At 40.2% G+C, this 22,280-nt stretch overlaps 3 protein-coding genes across 4 annotated transcripts in view; 1 reads left to right on the top strand and 2 right to left on the bottom strand.

Annotated features, from left to right (window-relative positions):
- The window catches only part of LOC111336842 (BRCA1-associated protein), a 14,737-nt gene extending 7,940 nt beyond the window's left edge, over positions 1-6,797 (top strand). For both annotated transcript variants that reach the window (XM_088743038.1, XM_088743037.1), the window contains 11 exons: positions 376-451; positions 1,040-1,107; positions 1,838-1,908; positions 2,010-2,080; positions 2,563-2,601; positions 2,706-2,795; positions 4,244-4,357; positions 4,456-4,506; positions 4,892-4,987; positions 5,198-5,290; positions 5,857-6,797. In XM_088743038.1, coding sequence (XP_088599164.1) covers positions 376-451; positions 1,040-1,107; positions 1,838-1,908; positions 2,010-2,080; positions 2,563-2,601; positions 2,706-2,795; positions 4,244-4,357; positions 4,456-4,506; positions 4,892-4,987; positions 5,198-5,290; positions 5,857-5,940 — 853 coding nt within the window. In that variant the 3' untranslated portion in view covers positions 5,941-6,797. The remainder of the gene's footprint in view (positions 1-375; positions 452-1,039; positions 1,108-1,837; positions 1,909-2,009; positions 2,081-2,562; positions 2,602-2,705; positions 2,796-4,243; positions 4,358-4,455; positions 4,507-4,891; positions 4,988-5,197; positions 5,291-5,856) is intronic.
- Positions 6,798-8,510: 1,713 nt separating this feature from the next.
- LOC148717986 (uncharacterized) lies at positions 8,511-10,672 on the bottom strand. The gene has a single exon (XM_088743040.1). It carries the CDS (start codon positions 10,185-10,187, stop codon positions 9,351-9,353), a length of 837 nt encoding a protein of 278 aa, XP_088599166.1. The 5' UTR covers positions 10,188-10,672; the 3' UTR covers positions 8,511-9,350.
- Positions 10,673-22,038: 11,366 nt separating this feature from the next.
- The window catches only part of LOC111336854 (notchless protein homolog 1), a 32,713-nt gene continuing 32,471 nt past the window's right edge, over positions 22,039-22,280 (bottom strand). The window contains exon 18 of the mRNA XM_088742386.1: positions 22,039-22,176. Within this exon, the coding sequence (XP_088598512.1) occupies positions 22,164-22,176 (13 nt within the window). The 3' untranslated portion in view covers positions 22,039-22,163. The remainder of the gene's footprint in view (positions 22,177-22,280) is intronic.

The raw sequence follows: 22,280 nt of genomic DNA, 5'->3' as shown, positions 1-22,280 counted from the left end.
CGTTGCTGGATTCGTGTAGCGATCGGTATGATACGTGTCTCGTTGTACAGAAATCTGTCACCGACAGCAATAATGTGGTTTGATTTTTTACCGTTTAGATTCTTGGAAATCTCTTTATCGTTTTGTTGAATCATGCAGGGCTCGACACTAGCTTTTCAACCTACTAGCCACGAGGCTAGAGACAACTTCGATGTTATAACAATTTCAGTTTGTTTACTAGCCAAACTGGCTGGTGGAAATCGAAAACCACTACTGGGCCAAAACTGAAATTCTACTAGTCCGTAGCTAGTTGGCTACCGTTAGTATCGAGCCCTATCATGTGTCTTGTGTGATGCTGAAGTTTTTGAAGACGGTTATCATATTTTTGTCTTTCAGTTGTCCAGTATGTAGATATTGCCAGACTCCTCAGCCCGTCGACGATAACAAGTGTTTTGAGTGCGATTCAAGTGAGGTACGCTTTGCTCTACAGTTACTGAAAGGTGGATCCGGGGGAGATTTTGGGGGTCTGGACCCCTTTCCGAACAGACCCTTTTTTTATCATAGTTTGAAGCCCCCCCCCCCCCCCCCCCTTTTTCCCTCCATAATAAATCCCTGCATTTCATCTCAAAAAATTGATATTAATGTTATCTATGAAAGACACCTTTCTACACGTTTCTCACAATATTTCTATTCTCAGTTGGATGTCTGTAGTTGCCAATCGTTCAAAGAACTGAAATCAAACCTACAAAAGGATTGAGTTGGTTTTCTTTCTTTTGTCCCCCGATTTGTTTTGGAGTGTCGCACTACTCTGTCAACTAACCACATGCAAGACTAAAACCAAACTCGACTTGTTCGCCCTGTACCAACGCTTCAGGCAGTTTGCTTGTTGATAATTTAAGTTCTTGTTTCATGCTTGTGTTGTGTACATTTTCCGGATTGGCATTCGTTATTACTTTGGTTTGGTTCCTACGATTCTCAACCGAGTTCCCCTCGGTACAAAATTTTTTTTTTTTTTTTTTCGAGCTGGCTGTTTTAGTTGTGTTTCCTTCTCGCGATTTAGAGCCTGTGGATTTGTCTTATTTGTGGTCACATTGGTTGTGGGAGATATCTCAGATCTCACGCGAAAAGGTTAGCAACAGATTACTGTATTCAAAGAAAATTTCCCTTTTTTGTCGAAAGGGATCCAGGATTTCATTATACTTGCCTTAGTTCTCTCTGATTGGACTAGAAAACTTACGACACTCTGAAGAATTCAGAAGTAAAGCTAAAACTAGCAGGTGATTTGTTTTAATTAAGTTAACCTTTTACACCCTAACATCAATATACAGATTCTCCATACTGTTCACTATACATTTTCTAAAGTACTGACAAGGAGAATTTGTTAAACAATCAAGAGCTTTTTTGGTTGGTGATCATTTCCTTTATTCTCGTAACCTTAATGTTTGATTCAGGGGTGATATTGTAAGGAGAAATTAGATGCTGGTCACTCGTAGGGGGTGATTTGATCGGCTCATGATTGCGGGCGAACTGAAACAAATAGGGAAATGTAATCTATTTCTACTTTATGATTTGAATATATCAACAAAGTTGAAATGGTAAATTGGCCACCGTTACGATTATAAAAGCTGACGTTTCGAGCGTTACCCCTTCGTCGGAGCGAATGACAAAGGGCTAACGCTCGAAACGTTAGCTTTTGTAATCGTTACGGTGGCCAATTTACCATTTCAACTTTGTTGATATATTCGAATTATTTCGTTACCCCCACCGGCGCAGCCCCAAACAGTTTCCTTAGAAACTATCAGCCTTTATTCATTTCTATTTCTACTTTGTCTACTTCATCGCTTTTCTGAATTTGCAGACATTTCCAAGAAACACAGCATACATATTCGTTAGAGCTTGGAACACAGCGAGTTTGGGATTACACAGGAGGTAGGTCACAAGTATTTGAAGTGACGTTTTCCCCTCTTCTGTTCTACTGCGGTCAATTTTGAGGAATTATTGATAACTCAAATCTTTTGATATATCCACAGACAACTTTGTTCATCGTCTGATCCAGAATAAAGCAGATGGCAAACTTGTGGAATATGGCACGGGACAACAGGTGAATCACCCATAAACAAAAAGGATAAAAAATTGCAGTCTTACATAATCCTTTCACTTGCCTGAGAGATCAAAAAGGAATTTCTCTCTACTTTATTGATAGGTTATCGACTACAAATGTAATGAGGAGAAAGAAGAATATCCACTAACGGCTGAAATTATAAGAAATGAAAACAGATAGTGTAGAGAATTTACATTTAGATTTTGAGAGTGAGCGGGAGCATACCTAACCTCGTTCCCAGGGCTTCTCTTCTTCCACCCCTGCCTCAGCGCCCGGGAAGACGAGGGACCCTGGGATCCAGGCTGGAGCATATCTTGGTTCCTTCTGGATGGGATACCAGATCACCGCAGGCAACCCCTGGCGAATTTCTTCATTATGCCCTAAAAGTCAAAACTTGCGGGCAACAAAACTAAGCCGATGCTTTCAGCTGACGCTTTATTATTTTCTTTTTGCGAAATGGTTGTTTGTTGTCTTGGCGGCAGGTTGCGGATGAAGAAAAAATGGATTCACTGTCACTAGAGGTACCTCAAGTTTGTGTCTCTTCTTTGCCAGTTGGTTTGTTCGTTTTGAACTCTGAAGACAATTTTTTTTAAATTTATAATCTGTGTTGCTGTTTCATTCCTAGTACACGTACTTATTGACGAGCCAGCTGGAGAAACAAAGACTTTATTTCCAAGATAAGATAACACAAATTGAAAAAGATGCTGTAGAAGAGGTCAGGATTTACATCGTAAAACCTCTTTTTAAGGAACGAAGCTTTTGTGAAGAGGACGCTTTCAACATTATGGATCCTGAATGAGTGCAGACCGCTTGTCATATTTGACAACTATTCGCCTCAGGCCCAGTGAATATTTAGTTCTTATTAACCGAGCGGGAGGTCTGTATGGGAGAATCTTGGCCGAGGTCGCCAGTACAGACCTCACTGCGTTCGGTCTGTACCAGCGACCGTGGTCAAGATTCTCCCTTACAGACCGACCTAGTTCGGTTAATAAGATGTTTATCATATGGCTGTGTCTTATATGCCAATTTTTTTATATCCTTCATACCTTAATTTGCTAGACCGGTCTAGATGCCGGTCTAGATCATGGGAAAATCTAGACCGCTTTCAATATTGATTTCAGCCAATCAAATTCGTGAATTCGGTACTTCCCAGTCCTTGTGAGACACAGCCCTATAATAATGTTGAATAATCCCCGAGACGAAGTCGAGGGGATTATTTAACAATATTTACCGAGCCCGAGAAGAATGATTGTTTTAACATAATTGGTCAGGTGTTCTCGAATTCTGTTGCAAATTCGTTGTGGTTTTTTAAACCATTCTGTTATAGTTATTCTTATAAGTCGTATTGGAATAAGCAGCCGGTTTCCAGTAGAATTTAACAAGTATATATTACACGACTTGGGCAGTCAGAGGGCCAATAGCTAAAATCAATCAATCAAAATGCTCTATTGCCGGTCCAATATTGGTTGATAAGATATATATATTCAATTCAATCAGCAAAAGCTACATACCCTTGCTCACGCAGAACGCACGCCTCTCTGTAATCACCAGGGGTCAGTTGTTCAAAGGCCGATTAGCGCAAACCCAGGGTTAAATTTTAATCCAGGTTTCTATATTTCTCTGTTCAAAAGCAGTTTTGGGATAATTTTCCCAATTCTTTTTAGAGCATTCAATCATCAAATTTTAGACAAATGAAATTAAACTGAATTGACTTTTAAAACTTTTAGATGTACCCTTAGATCTAACCCTAACCCTGGGTTATCTTAACCCACCTTTGAACAACACGGGCCAGAGCAATCATACTAAATGACACTACATAGGGATCGAGAAAAAACCGAGTTCACCAACAAGTGTTCTTCAGCTCGACCGGTAGAGCAACCTACCGCAAAGTTAGAACTGAATGACCCTCTTTTTCAAGTTACGGAAAATTCAGATTTTTCGTTGACCCACTCCTTGAACAAAAGTTTACATCCTAAATAGCTTCGTATTGGAAGAAGAAAATTGAAAAACTTACAGCTTGGTTTTCGAAAGGTGTTTATACCGGACGTTTGCCATTGTTTCCAGGCTTATCCTCTTGAACGGTTCTTGAACGCATGGTGGACACTTGTGTCTCTAGCTGTTTTTTTCTAATTTTATTTGTTCCCTTTTTTGGAAATATTACAGATGAGTAATATGGGAGAAAGAACAAAGAAAACACTGGAGGAATGTAAGAAGCTGGAATTCAAGCTCACTAAAGTTGAGCAGGAAAAGAAGAACTTAGAAAAAAAATACTCGCAGGTTGGAGCTGCTAGATATGATGTTCAAAGCAATAGCAACAATAACAACATGTTTGATCCAATCACTATGAGTTTATGTATTTTTGCTTTGCTTAATAGGTTGCGAGTAAGGTTGGCAAGCTTGCTAAGGATCTTAAAGACGAGCAAGAGGTTTGTGGATTTTTTTCCAACACGTTTTTTATCGGATAAAGAAGTTTGAATTAAATGTCGAAAGCAATCGAGGACTGCTTTGGTTTTGTTTTACTTCGCTGCATGATTGGTTGAATTGTTCCTATCGCCACATACTTGCAACTAATCAGATTCAAAATTAAAACCGACAGCTACTTGTTCAGGGCGTTTTCCCGCGCTTCAGGCCCTGAATTTATCTTGAGTTCTCATTAGCTCCCCGTGTTATTTTCTCTTGTTTTGATTGGCTGTTGTGATCACGAGGCTTTTCGTTTTAAACTGGAGTGCGTTGTCACTTCCTTTAAAATGCGACAACAAAAGTATAAAGTGTGTGTGAATTGATTCAAAGTTTGACATATTCATTTTTCAGTTAAACAAATGCTTGTTAGGGAATCAAAAGTTATGGCAAGAAAAGTTACAGAAAACGGAAGACAAACTTAAAGATGTAGAAGCTACCAGACAACAGGTACAAAGTTTGACATGTTTGTTTTCAGTTAAACAAATATTTGCTTGGAAATCAAACGTTATGGGAAGAAAAGTTGAGAAAAACTGAAGACAAAATGAAAGATGTAAAAGCGTCAGACAACAGGTAATACATCACACAATCCGCCTAATATTCCTGCCTTTGGCTTTCAAATCATACTGACCCTTCAGATTTAACTTTTTCTTTTCGCAGGAAGTGAGAGATCTTGAAGAACAGTTAGCAGATCTTATGCGCCATTTAGAAACCCAACAAGCAATATCAAACGCACCCAATGAAACACGACAGGTAATTTTCCTTTATTTAGTTCTTATTAACCACCGAGCGGGAGGTCTGTATGGGAGAATCTTGACCGAGGTCGCCAGTACAGACTGAATGCAGTGGGGTCTGTACCAGCGACCGAGGTCAAGATTCTCCCATACAGACCGACCTAGCTCGGTTAATAAGATGTTTATTATATGGCTGTGTCTTATATGCCAGTTTTTTATATTCTTTGTACCTTTTTTTTCTAGACCGGTCTAGATGCCGGTCTAGATGGGAAAATCTAGACCGCTTTCAATATTGATTTCAGCCAATCAAATTCGTGAATTCGGTAGTTCCCAGTCGTTGTGAGACACAGCCTTCTAATAATTATTAATAATATTTATTCTTTTTATCGTCTTTCTCTCCCTAGATCTCACTAGTGATTCTTCTTACTGTCTTCTGTACATTTCTCATGTTCTGTTAATTTGATGTTAGATCAAGTTGTTATTCCCCAATTGATATTTTTATTTATTTTTTTAACACTTGTCTGCTAGATGTTGCATTTATATTGTAAGGGAAAATTATAACCAGCTCATTTCTTCATTCTACAGGAGTTACAAGATGGTCAACTTTTCCTGGGTGAGGGATCTTCTCCGAAGCACCAGTCAAAGGGAAAATCGAGACGGAAGAAATAGGTTACTTAACAAGACAATTCAAACTAGCGATAATCGAGTCACGCAACTATCTACGAAATCACGAAACATCGCGTGACGTCACGACAAGGAGAAACAAGCCTTGGACTCAATTCATGATTCAGTTATTGGCGGAGTAAAAGGTTGCTTAGGCTAGCGAGAGAGAGAGAGAAAGAGAGAGGCTATTACAACTTCTTCGTGATTGGGGGAAATCTCAGAATTTTTCGTTAAGAAAGCATAGACGATGTCTCTGTAGATTTGGTGGACTTAAATAGGAGTCTTTTTGACAAAAGTTGGACAATACCTACCCGAAGCTGTACAGCGCAAGCTTTATCCTGCAGTTTCCTGGGTAAACCCGTTGCCACGAATCTATCCCCATTTCCCGCGCATAGGCGTGCGTTTTCCATGCTACCAGCCTGCGCCTGGGCACTGGACATCAACCTCGTTTCGAAGAGTTTCCCAGTCAGTGTTTTCAAGATGGCGGCTGGTTTTCAAGATGAAAAAAATGTGGAACGAGGTTGATGTGACGTAAGGTATCGTCGTTGCATCGATCTTCTAAGTCGCAAAACCGCGCATAATTATCATCTGACAATCAGTAAACTCTTATACAAAACGTGATGTTTGGTAATATTTTAATTCAATCTGTACCTGGGTTTACTCGCAACACGAGCTGTTTTTGGTGTGTAAATTTGGCTCTAATAAAGATAATTAACAGCCAGTCAAAGAACACATGGCTTTGCCCACATGAAAGCCTATGAATTGTGATCTTTTCCTCTGTTTTACTTAATTTTGGTCACTGGTTTGGAGAAAAGAGACTGCAAAATATCTTTGGTTGATAAAAATAAAGTGGATTTTCGGTTTTTGCTTGCTGCAGTAGACTAGGACCAGTCCCTCCTTTCCGGCGACGGAAGTCCATCGCGCAAGTCAAAAAATTCGGTGGAAAAAAAAAACGCGCGCGTCGGCCTCGTTCCAAAGATTTCCCGGAAAAGCCTACAAATCGATGATTAGAACCTATATATTTCAGGTTGTATGTCAAGTGATATAGTTATGTGGCCTAATTGCAAACCTATATTTTACCTCAACCTATAGAAACCATCTATATGCGATTTATTTGTGTGATTCTTATTTGTGTGCCGATATGTGATATTTTCAATCAATCTATTAGCCAAAGGACGTTCCCAGACGACTGGAAATATGCAAGGATTACCCCTCTTTATAAACAGGGTGACCGCGGTGATGCTAACAATTACCGCCCAATATCGGTGATTCCAATAATGGCGAAGGTGTTTGAAAGGATAGTTTATGAACAGTTATATGCCTATTGGGAAGAGCACGATATTTTATGTCAAAACCAATCAGGGTTTCGTGCTAATCATTCAACTGTAACAGCTTTGTTGGAAGCGACAGATTCTTGGGCATATAATATTGATAACGAGAAAATCAATGGAGTCATTTTTCTAGATTTGAAAAAAGCTTTTGACACTGTTGATAATCAAATCCTTCTATCGAAACTAAACTATTATGGTATACATGGAAAATCTTTCTGATGGTTTCAGTCATATTTGGAAAACCGAACACTGCTCTGTCAACGGGTTGCTATCCAGTAGCTACTTGTTGACTTGCGGCGTCCCTCAAGGGACCATCCTCGGTCCATTATTGTTCTTATTACATATCAACGATCTTCCTAATTGCTTATCAAATTGTAAACCGAGAATGTATGCCGATGACACGCACCTCACATATGCGGGAAGCAATCTTGAGAACGTTCAGTTTTGTCTAAATGAAGACCTAGAAAACGTCTTCAACTGGCTACAAGCGAACAAACTCACGTTGAATATGACTAAAACCGAATTCATGCTAATAGGGTCGAGGCAGAGACTGAATACTCTCACAGCTTCACCAACAATTAGAATGAACAATACTCAAGTGAGCCAGGTTACAGCTACAAAATCGCTTGGTGTAATAGTAGACGATAAACTCGATTGGCATAGTCACATCGAAAAACTAACGAAAAAGATCGCCTCTGGTATCGGGGCCCTAAAGCGAATTAGGCACCTGATCCCAGCATCAACCTTGCATCTCATCTACCAAGCTTTAGTAAAACCTCACTTTGATTACTGTGACATTGTTTGGGGTAGCTGTGGGAAAACGCTACGAGACAAACTGCAGAAATTGCAGAATAGAGCAGCCCGTGTGTTGACATTCTCTAACTATGATGCTGATGCAACTGAGCTACTCGAGTTTTTAGGGTGGAAAAATCTTGCACGCCAGCAGGAAATCCATAAAGCCACCATGATGTTTAGATGTCTGCACGGGCTAGCTCCAAGGTATCTATATTCAAAGTTTACGTGGCGTGACTCTGCTTATGACCTCAGGGACTCTGAAAATAAGCTTAATGTTCCACTACCGCGCACTAATTATTACAGAAAAAGCTTTAGCTACAATGGCGCCTCATTATGGAACAGTTTACCACGCGATATAAGGAACACAGAGTCTCTGGGGTTATTTAAACGTAAGATCAATGACATTCTTTAAGTCTAACGCACGGCTTTCACGGAAAACAGCTTTAGTGCTATAGTATGTAGTTTTAATTTTAAATATCTTAGCGTATGTGATATGTATTTTTATAGGCTGATTAATTGTTCGTGTCTAAATAAAGATTACAATACAATACAATACAATACAATTTTCTATCTATGTATTATAAAGACAGCAAATATTTAATGATACAACCTATATTTTATTTTTAACACTTTTTGGGAACCAGGGCCCGCGCTCCTCCTCCTCCTTGCGGAGGAACGAAAAAGAACGAACCCGAGAGAGCGGTGAAAATCAAGCCTATTATCCGGACTCGTTGGGACTGGACGAAAAAGTCCGAATAATCGAGGTTCCGGATAATCGAGAATATGAATATTGATAAGGAACAAAAACTGGTTAAATTGAGAAATCGACATTTGATCGTGAAACAAGACATTTACAAATTGTTTTGAAAAAAATTTGGTCAACACCCTTACTGTCCATTGTGAATAACCAATAGAGCGTGAAACCTCACTTAGCAACCAAGCAACTCTAAACCAATCAGATCTCATTCGAATGTTCTTCATTAGTTACGACGCGCGTGAGCGCTGCTTTTGCTTTCTGAAAGCGACACAAACTCGCCTTCACTTCACTTTCCAACGCTGTAGTTTTAAAAAGAATAATGACTATTAAATATTAGTATTCATGATAACTTGAGACCAGAGAGAAAGTCCGGATAATCGAGAAATCCGGATAGTCGAGGTCCAAACAATCGAGGTTTGAGTGTAAGGTACTTTACATGCGTGCCCTACAGAAAGTTACAAATTCTAGTCGTTAACAGCATGGTATTGTTTCAAAGACTGTTGCATGTGCTTACTTGACACATTTCCAGGGACTCAGGCCTCTTCGTCGTCTGTGACGGCGACGGGGTTTTCTAAGCCAATATCTTTTGAGTTTTTCTTCGTAACTTTCAATGCGATCAGTTTATTCCAAGGGATGCCCCAGAGGAAGAAGGCTAAATTGAATGCGACTATCAATGTCTGAAGCATAGCGGCAAGGTTGGTTGACAGAAGGGCAACACCGAAAGGGGTGGCCATCAAAACACTCGGAATTACCATGACAAGAACACCCAGCAACACGACGGTAACTCGAAATGCAAGCAGAATCTTGGATTTCTCATTATTAATCGTCAATAATGCGCTTGAACCCAAGCTAAAGGCCAACGTAGACAACTTGAATACTCCATAGCTTGCACCTGTGGCCACTCCAAAATTGAAAACGATTTTGTAGCAGTAGACGTGCTTGGCTCCGTTTTGAATGGCAGGGCTGTTACAGTCGACGGGATCTTGCTTCGGCCAACCCCAGAATTTGACCTCGAAGCAATCTTTGGAAGGGTCCGCTACATCGCAGTCACTACTCATTTCCAGCAGCAGGAGTTGCCAAAACAGTACAAACGTGCCAGCAAGCATCCCCGCAAACAACATCAAAGAAGTGGCCAAAATCCTGGATAATGTTCTCGCCTCACATGTAAGATCGATGTCGTTAAAAAGCCATCTTGGATGCTCGTCTTCCTTCTTCTTCTTTTCCTTCAGGGTATCGGAAAATACGTTTTTGGCAATCCAGCGCGCGATGTGAAACAGATCGCGAACTTTAACCATGGTGACGATGTAACAAAGAGTGAGGATTAAAATCGGTGGCAATACAGCAATAAGACCGTACTCGTATTGCTTCATTGTTTCAGCTCAATTACTGTAAATTATGCACAACGGACTCCTCAATCATGCAATTCCAGACACTGGTTTGGTTTGATTATGAATATGACAAGCCAAACATGACAAGAATGGGTTGAATGTAAAGTTTTAAAAGTTACCTATCACGTCTCAGTAATCGATATGTGCAGGGTCGCAACGAGGCATGTGGATAACAAAATGATCCCAATAATGATAAAGTATTATCGTTTGTCCCACGATGTGGTCATCGTGATCCCAATTTTCATCCATATTTTGTGATGTATGATCCTAAAATCTCGGGAAAATTTTGATCATTGATCCCAAAAAACCCAATGATCCAGTCTGAAAAAAGCGATGTTGGCCATGGCCATCTACATGAAAACAGTTTTTTTTAACACTTTTTTTTTGTCTTTACGTCTGTTTCTGTCTCCACGCGCCACTGGAGAGCATGGACGTGATCTTCGACCAAAAATAGTAGGCCCCAAAAAAATTTAAATGAATACACACAAGAATAAGATTGCTTTAATGGGACACAAAATATGGACTTCGTAATAACAACAAATGACATGAAACAATTGAAGGAGCGAACTCGTTTCACTTCATGTTACCATCACATAACCGAGACAGCCCCTGAGGAAAATTTCTCATTACATGTCATCAAGAGTAATTTTTAATACAGTTGTCTGTTTTCGGTAACAAAATATGCCTGATGCACGAGGCAGTAATACAACCATAGTAACTATGATAGGATTCCATCTGGGAAAGTTTATTTAATGTTATCTTCCCTACTCGGTAAACGTAGTGAAGACAGTTTTAAAACGTATGTATCAATCATTCAGCCTAATGAAGCTTATGAAATAACCTTGTAATGCACTAACCGTATGTTCGAAAGTTGATCGGTTAAGTCGCAGAAATATCTGCTATTGTATTTGTTCCTCTACTAGTCTATCTGCTGGTATTCAAGTTCACTGCTTACTCTTCCAATGTGGCCTGGAGTTTTAGGATCTGTTTTCGTGTTTGATTTTTCGTTTCCTTCATTTATGTGTCGATGTTGTACACTTTTTTTTCTTTGCAATTACTAGGGATACAGTGTTAGCTTCGTCTAAGTCTAGGTTTTCGTCTTGGTTCTCTTTTGCCGTTTCATTCCCTTTTATTTGCTCCAAGAATCTCCCAGTCTTATACTTTAGTTCCTTTGCGACTCAATGGAAGGCAGCCGGATTCTTCGAGTTGATGAATGATTGCTCGCACGTTCAGCTCGAAGAACCGACTATAATCGACTTCTTATAACTCCACTTCATCTCCTTCCATTCCCATGAAAGATCCTTATTATTTGCAAGGAAAAGTTATGATCATTACCATCAACAAATGGTGCAATCATATGAGGGAGTAAAGGTTGGACCAGGGTTCTTTGAGCTCTAAAAGGAGCCCCTGGTCCAAATTATAAAAGATTTTCCTCGGTCATTTTCGTATTTGGGTTTATGCTTCTTTCTTTTCACGCGCAAGCCACAAGTTCTCTCTTAAATCTGCGCGTGATCGATCGCGTTCCAGGTCATAGACTGTTAGTGACAGCTGCAGGTCACTACATTTCAAGAATGCAGTTTTCCTGCTCATTGTTCATTCATGGCAAACATTGCTACATATGAGCGTGTCCACGAGGAGACCGGGCAAGGGGGCGATAATGCTCAAAACACCGATTTGGATAAAACTTAGCACAAATGCTAAGTATCATGAGTTAACAAGTGTGTGAAAATGATTGGTCAAAATATTTAATTCCCTGGGAGATATAACGCCTCCCTGGGAAAACCCCCATTTCCTTCAATTTTTGTATGATTAATTTACCTCTACCATAAATTCGACCATCTGGCCAACTACCGATAAATGGAAGTGGAGGTGTATAAACGCCCAATCTTGGAGCTGATCCACCTTGTGATTTGCTTGATTTTGCTGTTCCCATCCGTGGGGCTGATCCACCGGAAACTAAATTCTTGACTAGATCAATAGCCATTGGAATACCAATCGAAGCTAGGATAGTCCCGAGGGCTCCTCCTTTTTTGAGTCTTTGTTGTTTTGATATGAACACCCTGTCCACTTTGTAAAGCATTGAGAATGTCCTTTTTCTGTTTTTCAGTCAAGAGATGTTTGTATTGAATAAGCTGATTTATTTTGGCTTGTGGTAAAAACCGCCTTTCTGTCCACTTCCAGAAATCTTTTAACAACCTGAGATGCACCTTCTGAAGCTAATCCAGCCAAAGTAGAAAGGCCCAGTGTTTTTCCGATAGTTGGTAAACTGAAAGAGGTTTTGCCACACTAAGAATTGATGTCAGAAGGCTGCCTCCAACTTGGTTTCTGATGTTTGATTTAGCCAGTTTTATAACCATACCTTTTTTTTAATTGACGATGTTTTATTAACCGTTTAGCAACTGTCTCTGGAACTAAGAGTTTATCATTACCAGTCAATGCGTTCGAGGCCAGTCTAAATGTGATTGACTGTCTGTTACGATAAGCTTTACCGAGATTCTTCTTTTGATTTGGTGATAGTTTAACGTTGATTTCGAATAACTGCGTCATTTCTTATACATATTATACGTTATACAATTTTTAGTTTTTGCATTTTCGATGGTCTCAGTCATGTTAAAATTAGACGAGTCGTTCATTTCCAACCTGGTTGATTATTACTTCATTTTCATATAGTACAACAGCATTCACTTTAAAAACACGATCAGCAGCTGCTTGAGCATTTAGTTTATATCTGAAAACAAGCTGATTGGGATCTTTTGTAACCTTTTCAGTTTGATAACTGAGATCGAAAGAAATACCTCCGAAAAGAGAATTAAAATTACTGAGATTAAGTTGCGTGCCTGAATTGTAATCATTGTTACGCATTGCATAACTCATCACTGAAATCATTAAAGATTCCCACTTTGGAGTCGCTATCGTATTCCACTTCGGGATAAAATACGCCATTACCGTATTCTAAACGACAAGTTGAAAGGGAACAGCCATTACCTCGATCAGCGTTGATGTTAAAAGTGTCATATTCATATGGATTCATCTCATCATTATTGTCTTTATTACGCTGAAGAAATACAAATACATGCTTTACATTATCGATGGTTGGACTGATCTGAAAAAAGCCTGATGATCTTGTAATCAGGAAGTAGTTTTTCGATGAGTTTAAGTTAACATTAAGTTTTTCAGGCCAACTCTGGTATCACGTGGTATGGAATTGTGGTGTACTCGTGTAGCGAAAAAAAGGTTATTATTGGACAAAAAAAGTCTCTTGCGGCCATAGAATTAAGATATTCATCGTCTACCTCACATTCGTCATGTAAAAGAACCTTTTCACGCACTGCTAGAGGTTTGGACTGTACGTAAACGTCTGGAGGAATGCACCTGCTTCGTCCTACATGATCTCTGCTTTGATAGTCCTCTGACTCACTGGTCTGTAGCTCTAAATCCACTCCGGCTTTCATGGAAACTTCCTCTTCTCTGGAAATTGTCACAGTAATAGACAAAAAGATCGTCATGTAATAGACTGAGGCACTAGGTATTAGGAGCCAGGGTGAGTATAGCACTTTGCCGCCCACTTTGTGTGAACCGCTTAAAGGACTCCTTCGAGCTGCTAGCAAAGCCCATTGCAAGACGCTGAATGTTTCATGCTAAAAATATGAAACGGCGCGCAGGTTTACAGATTTTACGAGTCGGTAGAGTTTGAGCTTATATGAACCGAGGCCGAATTTGGTGGACTAGTCATTTATCCCTGGGAATTCAATAATGTGTTGCCGAAGACTTTCAGTGCTTTCCCCCAACAGCGATTCTTATTTTGAATTACTAGAAAGTTTTGTCTTTTCCTTTACAATACAAGCTCCCGACGGCTTTTGACACGTTCTACATGACATGACACGACACGATGTAAACCGTTGTCTGTAGTGACTTGGTGGAAAGGCGGAAATAAGCCGCTTCGTGGCGTAGCCACTGTCCAGAATTAATAGTTTATCAAACAAGTTAGCCCTTTTCAAAAATAAAATATTGAATTCAATACCAAAATATATTCAAACTGTCAGTTAAGGCGGAAAACACTAAACCTGACCATGAAGTGAGTGTATATGGAAACTTGGAAACTGGTATGAATAATAATAATAATAATAATAATAATAATAATAATAATTACAATAATAATAATTATATAACGGTTTATTGCAGTTTATCTACAGAGTAGCTATACATCTGCATAAAAAGAAAATAAGTATATTGTGGTCCCTAGTCACTACTAATGCGAATCGAAGCTTTAGTTCTTAAAATGCGAGAGCATTCTCTCTTAAATGTATTAAAATCTGAACAAAGTCTTAAATGTGCAGGCAGCTTATTGAAGAGGTTGGCCGCTGAGTCTTGGAATGTTCCCTTGACAACTGAGATTTGAAGGAGGGGAGCGTTACTCGATCGGACTTCGGACTAAGTGTAAAATTGAGGCTGGGTGTAAATTGGACTCTGAGAAAAACATCGGTTACTACAAATTGTAATGAAATATTAGAAGTTGCTCGAGAGAGAGTACATCCAGTAGTTAATTGCGCCTTACATCACAAGTGTTGAAATACACGATAACATCGACTCAAACCAAATTAAAACGAGTAAAGTCAAATTGTCTATTACCTTCATTCAAGGAAAAAAGGAAATCGAATAAACAACTGAACAAACCAAAAATGTGAAGAAGTAGTTTCCGACGACTGCAACTGCTGGAAATTGTTAGGGTCCAGTTGGTCCAGTAGGTCTAACAGTGGAAGACGCTATCCAAAGGATACATCGCTATCCAAAGGATACATCGCTATCCAACGGATAGAGATTTACCCAATGGGTGGGGTTATCCGCCCCTCGAACTGGGTGTCATGGAAGTGTTAGGAATTTATTTATTATATGTAAATTTTTTTTTTTTATTCTCTTAGGATCAGTGTAGTTCGTGATTATTTGTATCTGTTACGTAATTTTTATTCTTCACTTGTGTAAACTGTTGTGTAATTAACCTTTATTGTGTATATCAAATAGTTTTCTTCATTCTTTTCGGGCACCTTGCGTCCATGTGTATTTAAGGATTTGGGTGGTTTGGTACGGTGTGGTTTTGTTTTTTTAGAGAAGGTCACCGGCGGTGAAGGTTTGAAAGTTACCAAGACTCGTTCGGATCAGAGCACGTTTTAATCACTGAAGAGTCATTCAGCAAAACCGTTCCTTTACACGACAAAAGATCCATTTGTCGGGGAGCACATGTGTGCCGAGAAGCTGGCCGAAGAAATTAAAGCGCAGAACTTGAAGGAAAAGGAGAAGATTATCTTCTGTTAGACAGTAAGCCAGTGAAGACAACTGAGTCAAGAAAGATCTGAGCGAAGACCGAATTACGTGAGGTTGGAAACTTCTACGTTTAGCTGGGTTAAACGTGAGTTCGGTTTGTGAATTGTGAATTTGGTTTGTCAGTCGTTTGTTGGTGGAGCGTGGTGATTTGTGGACAGGAGAAGAACACGGGCGTAAGGTGAAACCCAACCGAACTGAACTAAAAAAAAAAACCTTTTTTTTATCTTAATAGTAATAATCTTGTAAATAGTTTTAGTGTACTGTAGTTTAAGTTAGCGTATTCCTGTAAATTGATTAGATCATTGTATTATCGTTATTGTTAGTCGCTTTATTGTTGTAATTAGCATAATAAATATCTCTAGGCCTACGTTTAGTTGTATTGTGGCGTGTGTTCTCGGGCTCGTTTATGTTTTGTGTTTTGTTTGTGTTAGGGGGCACCCACCTTTGTGGCGCGGATTCGTCACATATTTTTGGTGTCAGGAGTGGGATCGCTCCTTAACAGTTTACATAAACAGCTCAACAGGAGACACGCAAGGTAATAGTATACGATTATTTAATATGGCTACTGCAGCGATCGGCTATGATTCCTGGGTCCTTAAAGATCTTAGAGCTGAGGCTATCAAACGAGGTATTCATTTTTCTCCTAAGGATGGTGTTAAGACTTTAGCGAGCAAACTCAGAACTTCAGATCGCATAGGTCAGAGTTTCGATGCACCAGAAGAAAACCTTGCGGAGGAAACTTTGGAGACTGGTCTTAGTTTTGAGCAGAGATTACAGTTACAAGAGCGTGAGCTGCAGATGTTAGAACTGCGGAAGAGAATTAGTCAGGAACACAGAGAAATGAGGGAGTTAGAAAGGGAGGTGGAGAGAGAAAGGCGTCAGGCTGAAAGGGAATTAGAGAGGGAGAGAAGGGAGTTTGAAACTCAAAAAGCCCAAGAAGAAGAAAGGCGTTTGGTACGAGAGGAGGAGAGACTCAGAAACCTTAGAGCTGAAAAGGAAGAATTTGCTGTAAGGGAGTTTGAAAGGAAACAGGTAAGTGACAATGAGGTTAAAAGGCCCAAGTTTATCAAAATCAGGGAAATGAGGGAGAGTGAAGATATAGATGATTTTTTCCGGATTTTTGAAATGACTGCAAGGGCGCAATCCTTACCCGAGGGGGAATGGGTTGGTAATTTAGTACCCAAGCTCACTGAAAAGGCTAAGTCTATTTATTTAGAAATCCCAGACCCTGCATGCCAGGATTACCACGAGAGTAAGGCAAGCATTATTAAAGCCTACCAGTTAACCGCAGATCACTATAGATATAGGTTTCGAACCTCAGAGAAAAAGCCCGACGAGGACTTCGTCCAGTGGGGAAACAGAACCCGAAGGTATCTCAGCCGCTGGATAGCTGTTACCGAGGCTACTGGTGATGCGGATAAGATAATTGAACAGGTATTGATGGAGCGACTTCTTGATGCGGTAAGTCCTGAGCTTAGAGCTTGGTTAAAGGAGCAAAAGCCCAAAACTGCTGAAGAACTTGGCAACCTTGCTAATTTACATGTTCAATCTAGGAAAGGGCCACTTGTTGATGGTAAGTATATGTCAACCGCTAGTTATGAGAAATTTGGGAAAAAGAAGAGGCCAGATGTTAAGGCGGATAACTTATTGTCTGAACAGGAACAAGACCAATACCATGTAAGACCCTCCAAACCATCCTCCCCTCCAGCCCGTAGAACCACGAGGCCTGAAATTAAATGTTACAGATGTGGTAAACCAGGTCACATGTCGTTCAACTGTGGAAAGGGCCGTGGGAAGCCTTCACAGGGATACCTCCTGTGTATGACACCCCTAAGTCAGGACAATCTCAGTTCCCTCCTTGCAATCTTAGAGGTAAAATAAACGGGAAATTTGCAGAAATGGTCATTGATTCTGGTTGTACTAGGACTCTAGTCCAGAAAAGATATGTAAACAATACAGCCTTCACAGGGGAGAATATCACAGTATTAACAGCTGCGGGAGAACGTCTTACAGTCCCACTTGCAAACGTTGAATTTGACAGCAAAGAAGGTAAACACGTAGAATTAGTAGGAGTGTTGGAGAGGCTACCCGTAGATTGCTTACTTGGCAGGTCGTCTTTTGGAAGAACACTGTCGAAACAAAATGTTTTGGACCAATGGGAGAGAAATGTTCTAGCTGATGACATTGGTGGAGATGAGGCCTTCGTGATGACTAGGAGACAGAAAGCATTACAAGAAGCCCAATTGAAAGCAGACGAGCTAATTGACAGGGAAAATTCACTCGCCGTCAAGAGTTTAGCGAAGAAAGAAATAAAGCCTGAAGCTCCAGAGGAAGGAGATTTGCAAAGGTTATTTGAGGGCATGGTACAGGAAGAGACAAGTAAGAAGAATCCTGAGAGTGATACTTTGATAATAGAACCTAGTAAAGTTAAACCTCCAGTAAACATCCTAGATAGAGACAGAAACCAGCTGATAGCGGATCAGAAGTCAGACGTGACTCTCGAGAAAGTACGCAAGGAATCATCCAAAATGGCACCACAAGAATCGGATGGGTACTTCTTCACTAACGACCTCCTGATGCACCGTAAATATCTTCCCGAAGAACATAATGGAACAAGGTTTGTTGATCGAATTGTAGTACCAGAATCCTATAGGAATGAAATCCTGCGTGTTGGTCACACAATCCCCTTGTCAGGTCATATGGGTAGCAAGAAGACAGTTGAACGCATAACCGCACATTTTTTCTGGCCTGGTCTAAGCTTTGATGTTCGCAAATATTGCGCAACTTGCCCGCAATGTCAGGTGGTAGCCAGGAAGCTGAAGTCAAAAAGGGCACCCTTGAGGCCTGTAGATATTGTTACTGAACCCTTTAAGAAAATTGCCATCGACATTGTAGGAGAATTACCCAGGACAACAACGGGTTACAGGTACATTTTAACAATCGTAGATTATGCTACACGGTACCCAGAGGCCATTCCTTTACGGTCAACGAGCTCAAAAGCGGTCGCAGATGCATTGATTCAGTATTTCTCTAGGGTGGGTATCCCCGATAAGATAGTGTCTGACCAGGGCTCCAATTTCATGAGTAAGCTTATGGCCCAGCTGTATGAGCAATTAGGCATAACTAAGATTAAGACATCAGTGTACCACCCCCAGGCAAATGGGTTAGTGGAGCGTTTCAACGGCACTTTAAAGAGTATGCTGAGGAAGTTTGTTCGAGAGCGGGTTCAAACCTGGGACAAGTATCTCCCATACTTACTCTTTGCGTATAGAGAGATTCCTTGTGAGTCCACTGGTTACTCGCCCTTTGAATTACTTTATGGACATACGGTGAGAGGACCCCTCGCCGTTATCAAGGAGACTTGGTCGGAAGGATCATCTTTAGAAGACAATCTGATAACTCATGTCCTTGAGATCCGAAGAAGACTTGCAACGATGCAACAAGTTGTTCAAGAAAACTTGAAGCAAGCCCAAGGTAAGCAGAAACGGTTGTATGATATTCATAGTTCAAAACGACACTTAGAAGTTGGAGACAAAGCCTTAGTTTTGCTTCCCACCCCTGGGAGTAAATTAGAAATGAGATGGCAAGGACCCTTCAAAGTCACTAGAGCACTAGAGGACGGATTGAATTATGAGCTTGATACAGGCAAGATGTACAAACAGCATCGCACTTATCACATTAATTTGCTTAGCAAATGGCAGAGCCGTGATGAAATGGCTGCTTTAGTAATGGCGGAGTCCCCAGAGATGCCACTGCCGCACGAAAGCAACGTTTTCCCATTTGGTCACGATGAGACTTGTAAAGATGTAGTGATCTCTGATAATTTGACGGAAGATCAAAGACGACAGGTAAAAAACTTGCTACATGAGTATTCTGATGTATTTTCAGGAAAACCAAATTTAACCAATGTAGCGGTGCATAAAATCGACACGGGTGATTCCCCACCCATTAGGTGCGCCCCTTATAAGGTCCCTCAAAAACTTGAGGAGGAGGTTAACAAAGAGATTGAAAATATGCTGGAAATGGGCATAATACGCCATTCTACTAGTCCATGGGCGGCCCCTGTTGTCATTGTTCCCAAACCAGATGGTACAATACGACTGTGTGTTGATTACAGAAAAATGAATTCTGTCACAAAGATGGATGCTTATCCTATTCCCTCCATGGAACGTATGATTGAGAAGATTGCCTCTGCTAAGTACATTAGTACAATTGATCTCACAAAAGGTTACTGGCAGATTCCCTTGGAGACCTCTACCATCGAAAAGTCCGCATTTATTACTACCAAAGGCTTGTATGAGTTCTTAGTTATGCCATTTGGTATGAAAACAGCTCCAGCATCCTTTCAGAGGATGATGTCTGAGAAAGTCTTGCAGGGGTTAGATTTTGCAGATGCCTACATTGATGATGTCGAGGTTGACACGTCAACATCTTTTCCCCAACACCTTTTTGAGCTCCAACAGGTTTTACAACGTTTACGAGAGTGCAAACTGAATGCTAGGCCGTCCAAATGTAAGATCGCGATGTCAACGGTCGATTTTGTTGGTCACAGAGTTGGAGGTGATAGAATTCAGCCCCGCACAGCTTTGGTTCAAGCCATTAAAGAATATCCCAGACCAGAAACTAAGAAGCAGGTAAGATCTTTTCTTGGCTTAATCGGGTATTATAGGAAATTTATCCCAAATTTTTCGGAACGGGCTGCTGTCCTTACCGACCTCACTAAGGGTAAAAATCCCTCTAAGGTTCAATGGAGTACTAATCATGAATCAGCTTTTCAGGATTTGAAAGTTGCAATGCAGACTCCCCCTGTTTTGAGGCCACCACACTGGAATGACGAGTTCATTTTGCAAGTAGATGCGTCAAATAGAGGTCTTGGGGCCATCTTAAGTCAGAAAGATCAGGACGGGGAGGAACACCCCATAGCATATGCTAGTAGAAAGTTACAGCCTAGAGAGGAAAAGTTGTCTACCACAGAAAAAGAATGTTTAGGAATTGTTTGGGCTGTAGAGCTATTTCGCTATTATTTATATGGCCGCACTTTTAAGCTGCAAACGGATCACAATCCCCTTGTGTGGTTAAATCAGGTTCGCGACAAGAGTAGGAAACTATTAAGGTGGAGCATTACCTTACAGGAGTACGACATAAAAATAGAACATAAGAGTGGTAAGCAAAATTGTAACGTAGATGCCCTTAGTAGGGCGTAGATACCTCATATTGCTCTACAGTATATTAATGTAATCTTTAATTAAGCACTATTTTTGTGTTTCCATGTCCCCAAAAAATAGCTATTTAAGGGGGGAGGTGTCATGGAAGTGTTAGGAATTTATTTATTATATGTAAATTTTTTTTTTTTATTCTCTTAGGATCAGTGTAGTTCGTGATTATTTGTATCTGTTACGTAATTTTTATTCTTCACTTGTGTAAACTGTTGTGTAATTAACCTTTATTGTGTATATCAAATAGTTTTCTTCATTCTTTTCGGGCACCTTGCGTCCATGTGTATTTAAGGATTTGGGTGGTTTGGTACGGTGTGGTTTTGTTTTTTTAGAGAAGGTCACCGGCGGTGAAGGTTTGAAAGTTACCAAGACTCGTTCGGATCAGAGCACGTTTTAATCACTGAAGAGTCATTCAGCAAAACCGTTCCTTTACACGACAAAAGATCCATTTGTCGGGGAGCACATGTGTGCCGAGAAGCTGGCCGAAGAAATTAAAGCGCAGAACTTGAAGGAAAAGGAGAAGATTATCTTCTGTTAGACAGTAAGCCAGTGAAGACAACTGAGTCAAGAAAGATCTGAGCGAAGACCGAATTACGTGAGGTTGGAAACTTCTACGTTTAGCTGGGTTAAACGTGAGTTCGGTTTGTGAATTGTGAATTTGGTTTGTCAGTCGTTTGTTGGTGGAGCGTGGTGATTTGTGGACAGGAGAAGAACACGGGCGTAAGGTGAAACCCAACCGAACTGAACTAAAAAAAAAAACCTTTTTTTTATCTTAATAGTAATAATCTTGTAAATAGTTTTAGTGTACTGTAGTTTAAGTTAGCGTATTCCTGTAAATTAATTAGATCATTGTATTATCGTTATTGTTAGTCGCTTTATTGTTGTAATTAGCATAATAAATATCTCTAGGCCTACGTTTAGTTGTATTGTGGCGTGTGTTCTCGGGCTCGTTTATGTTTTGTGTTTTGTTTGTGTTAGGGGGCACCCACCTTTGTGGCGCGGATTCGTCACACTGGGGCCAGTCTATTTGATCAGTGACTTGAAAGTGTATTCTATTACTTGAACCAAATCATTTTCCCTTATAAAGTCCTGTACACATCTAAAGTGTCTTTACATCTCCAAAATGCCTCTGTGATACGAGTTTTAGTTCTCTATCTTCGCAGTTCAGAACAGATCTTGTTTCCCCTGACGATACGAAAGTGACTCAAAAGTCGATCTCAACGGAATAAATGGTGATTTTCTTTTTGATCGCCATCTTCATAAATCATGGAATTGTAACACTCATCAAGTTTCTCAAGGAAAGCTGTGCAGTCAACTTAGTGTCCAATGCGCTATCTCTCTTCTTTCCTTCTTTAGGGCGCGTTTGTGCTTCGTTCCAAATTTAACAGCGTGAACTGTTTTTTTTTTTTTTTTTCAATTCTCTTTACGATCTCCACCTAAAACAAAGAAGTACAGATGCTGAGTGTTTTTTCGCAAACTTTGTGGAATATGCTCATATGACCCAATCCAAAGCTATCCCACAAAGTACAACTTTCTTTAG

Source organism: Stylophora pistillata, chromosome 13 (genome assembly GCF_964205215.1).
Source record: "Stylophora pistillata chromosome 13, jaStyPist1.2, whole genome shotgun sequence".
Taxonomy (NCBI): domain Eukaryota; kingdom Metazoa; phylum Cnidaria; class Anthozoa; order Scleractinia; family Pocilloporidae; genus Stylophora; species Stylophora pistillata.
The sequence above is the reverse complement of the archived record's forward strand: the minus strand, read 5'-3'. Positions and strand labels throughout refer to the sequence as shown.

Bases quoted from the DNA above. Each gene is read 5' to 3' on its own strand.
- LOC148717986 (XM_088743040.1), bottom strand. From the start codon at position 10,187: ATGAAGCAATACGAGTACGGTCTTATTGCTGTATTGCCACCGATTTTA.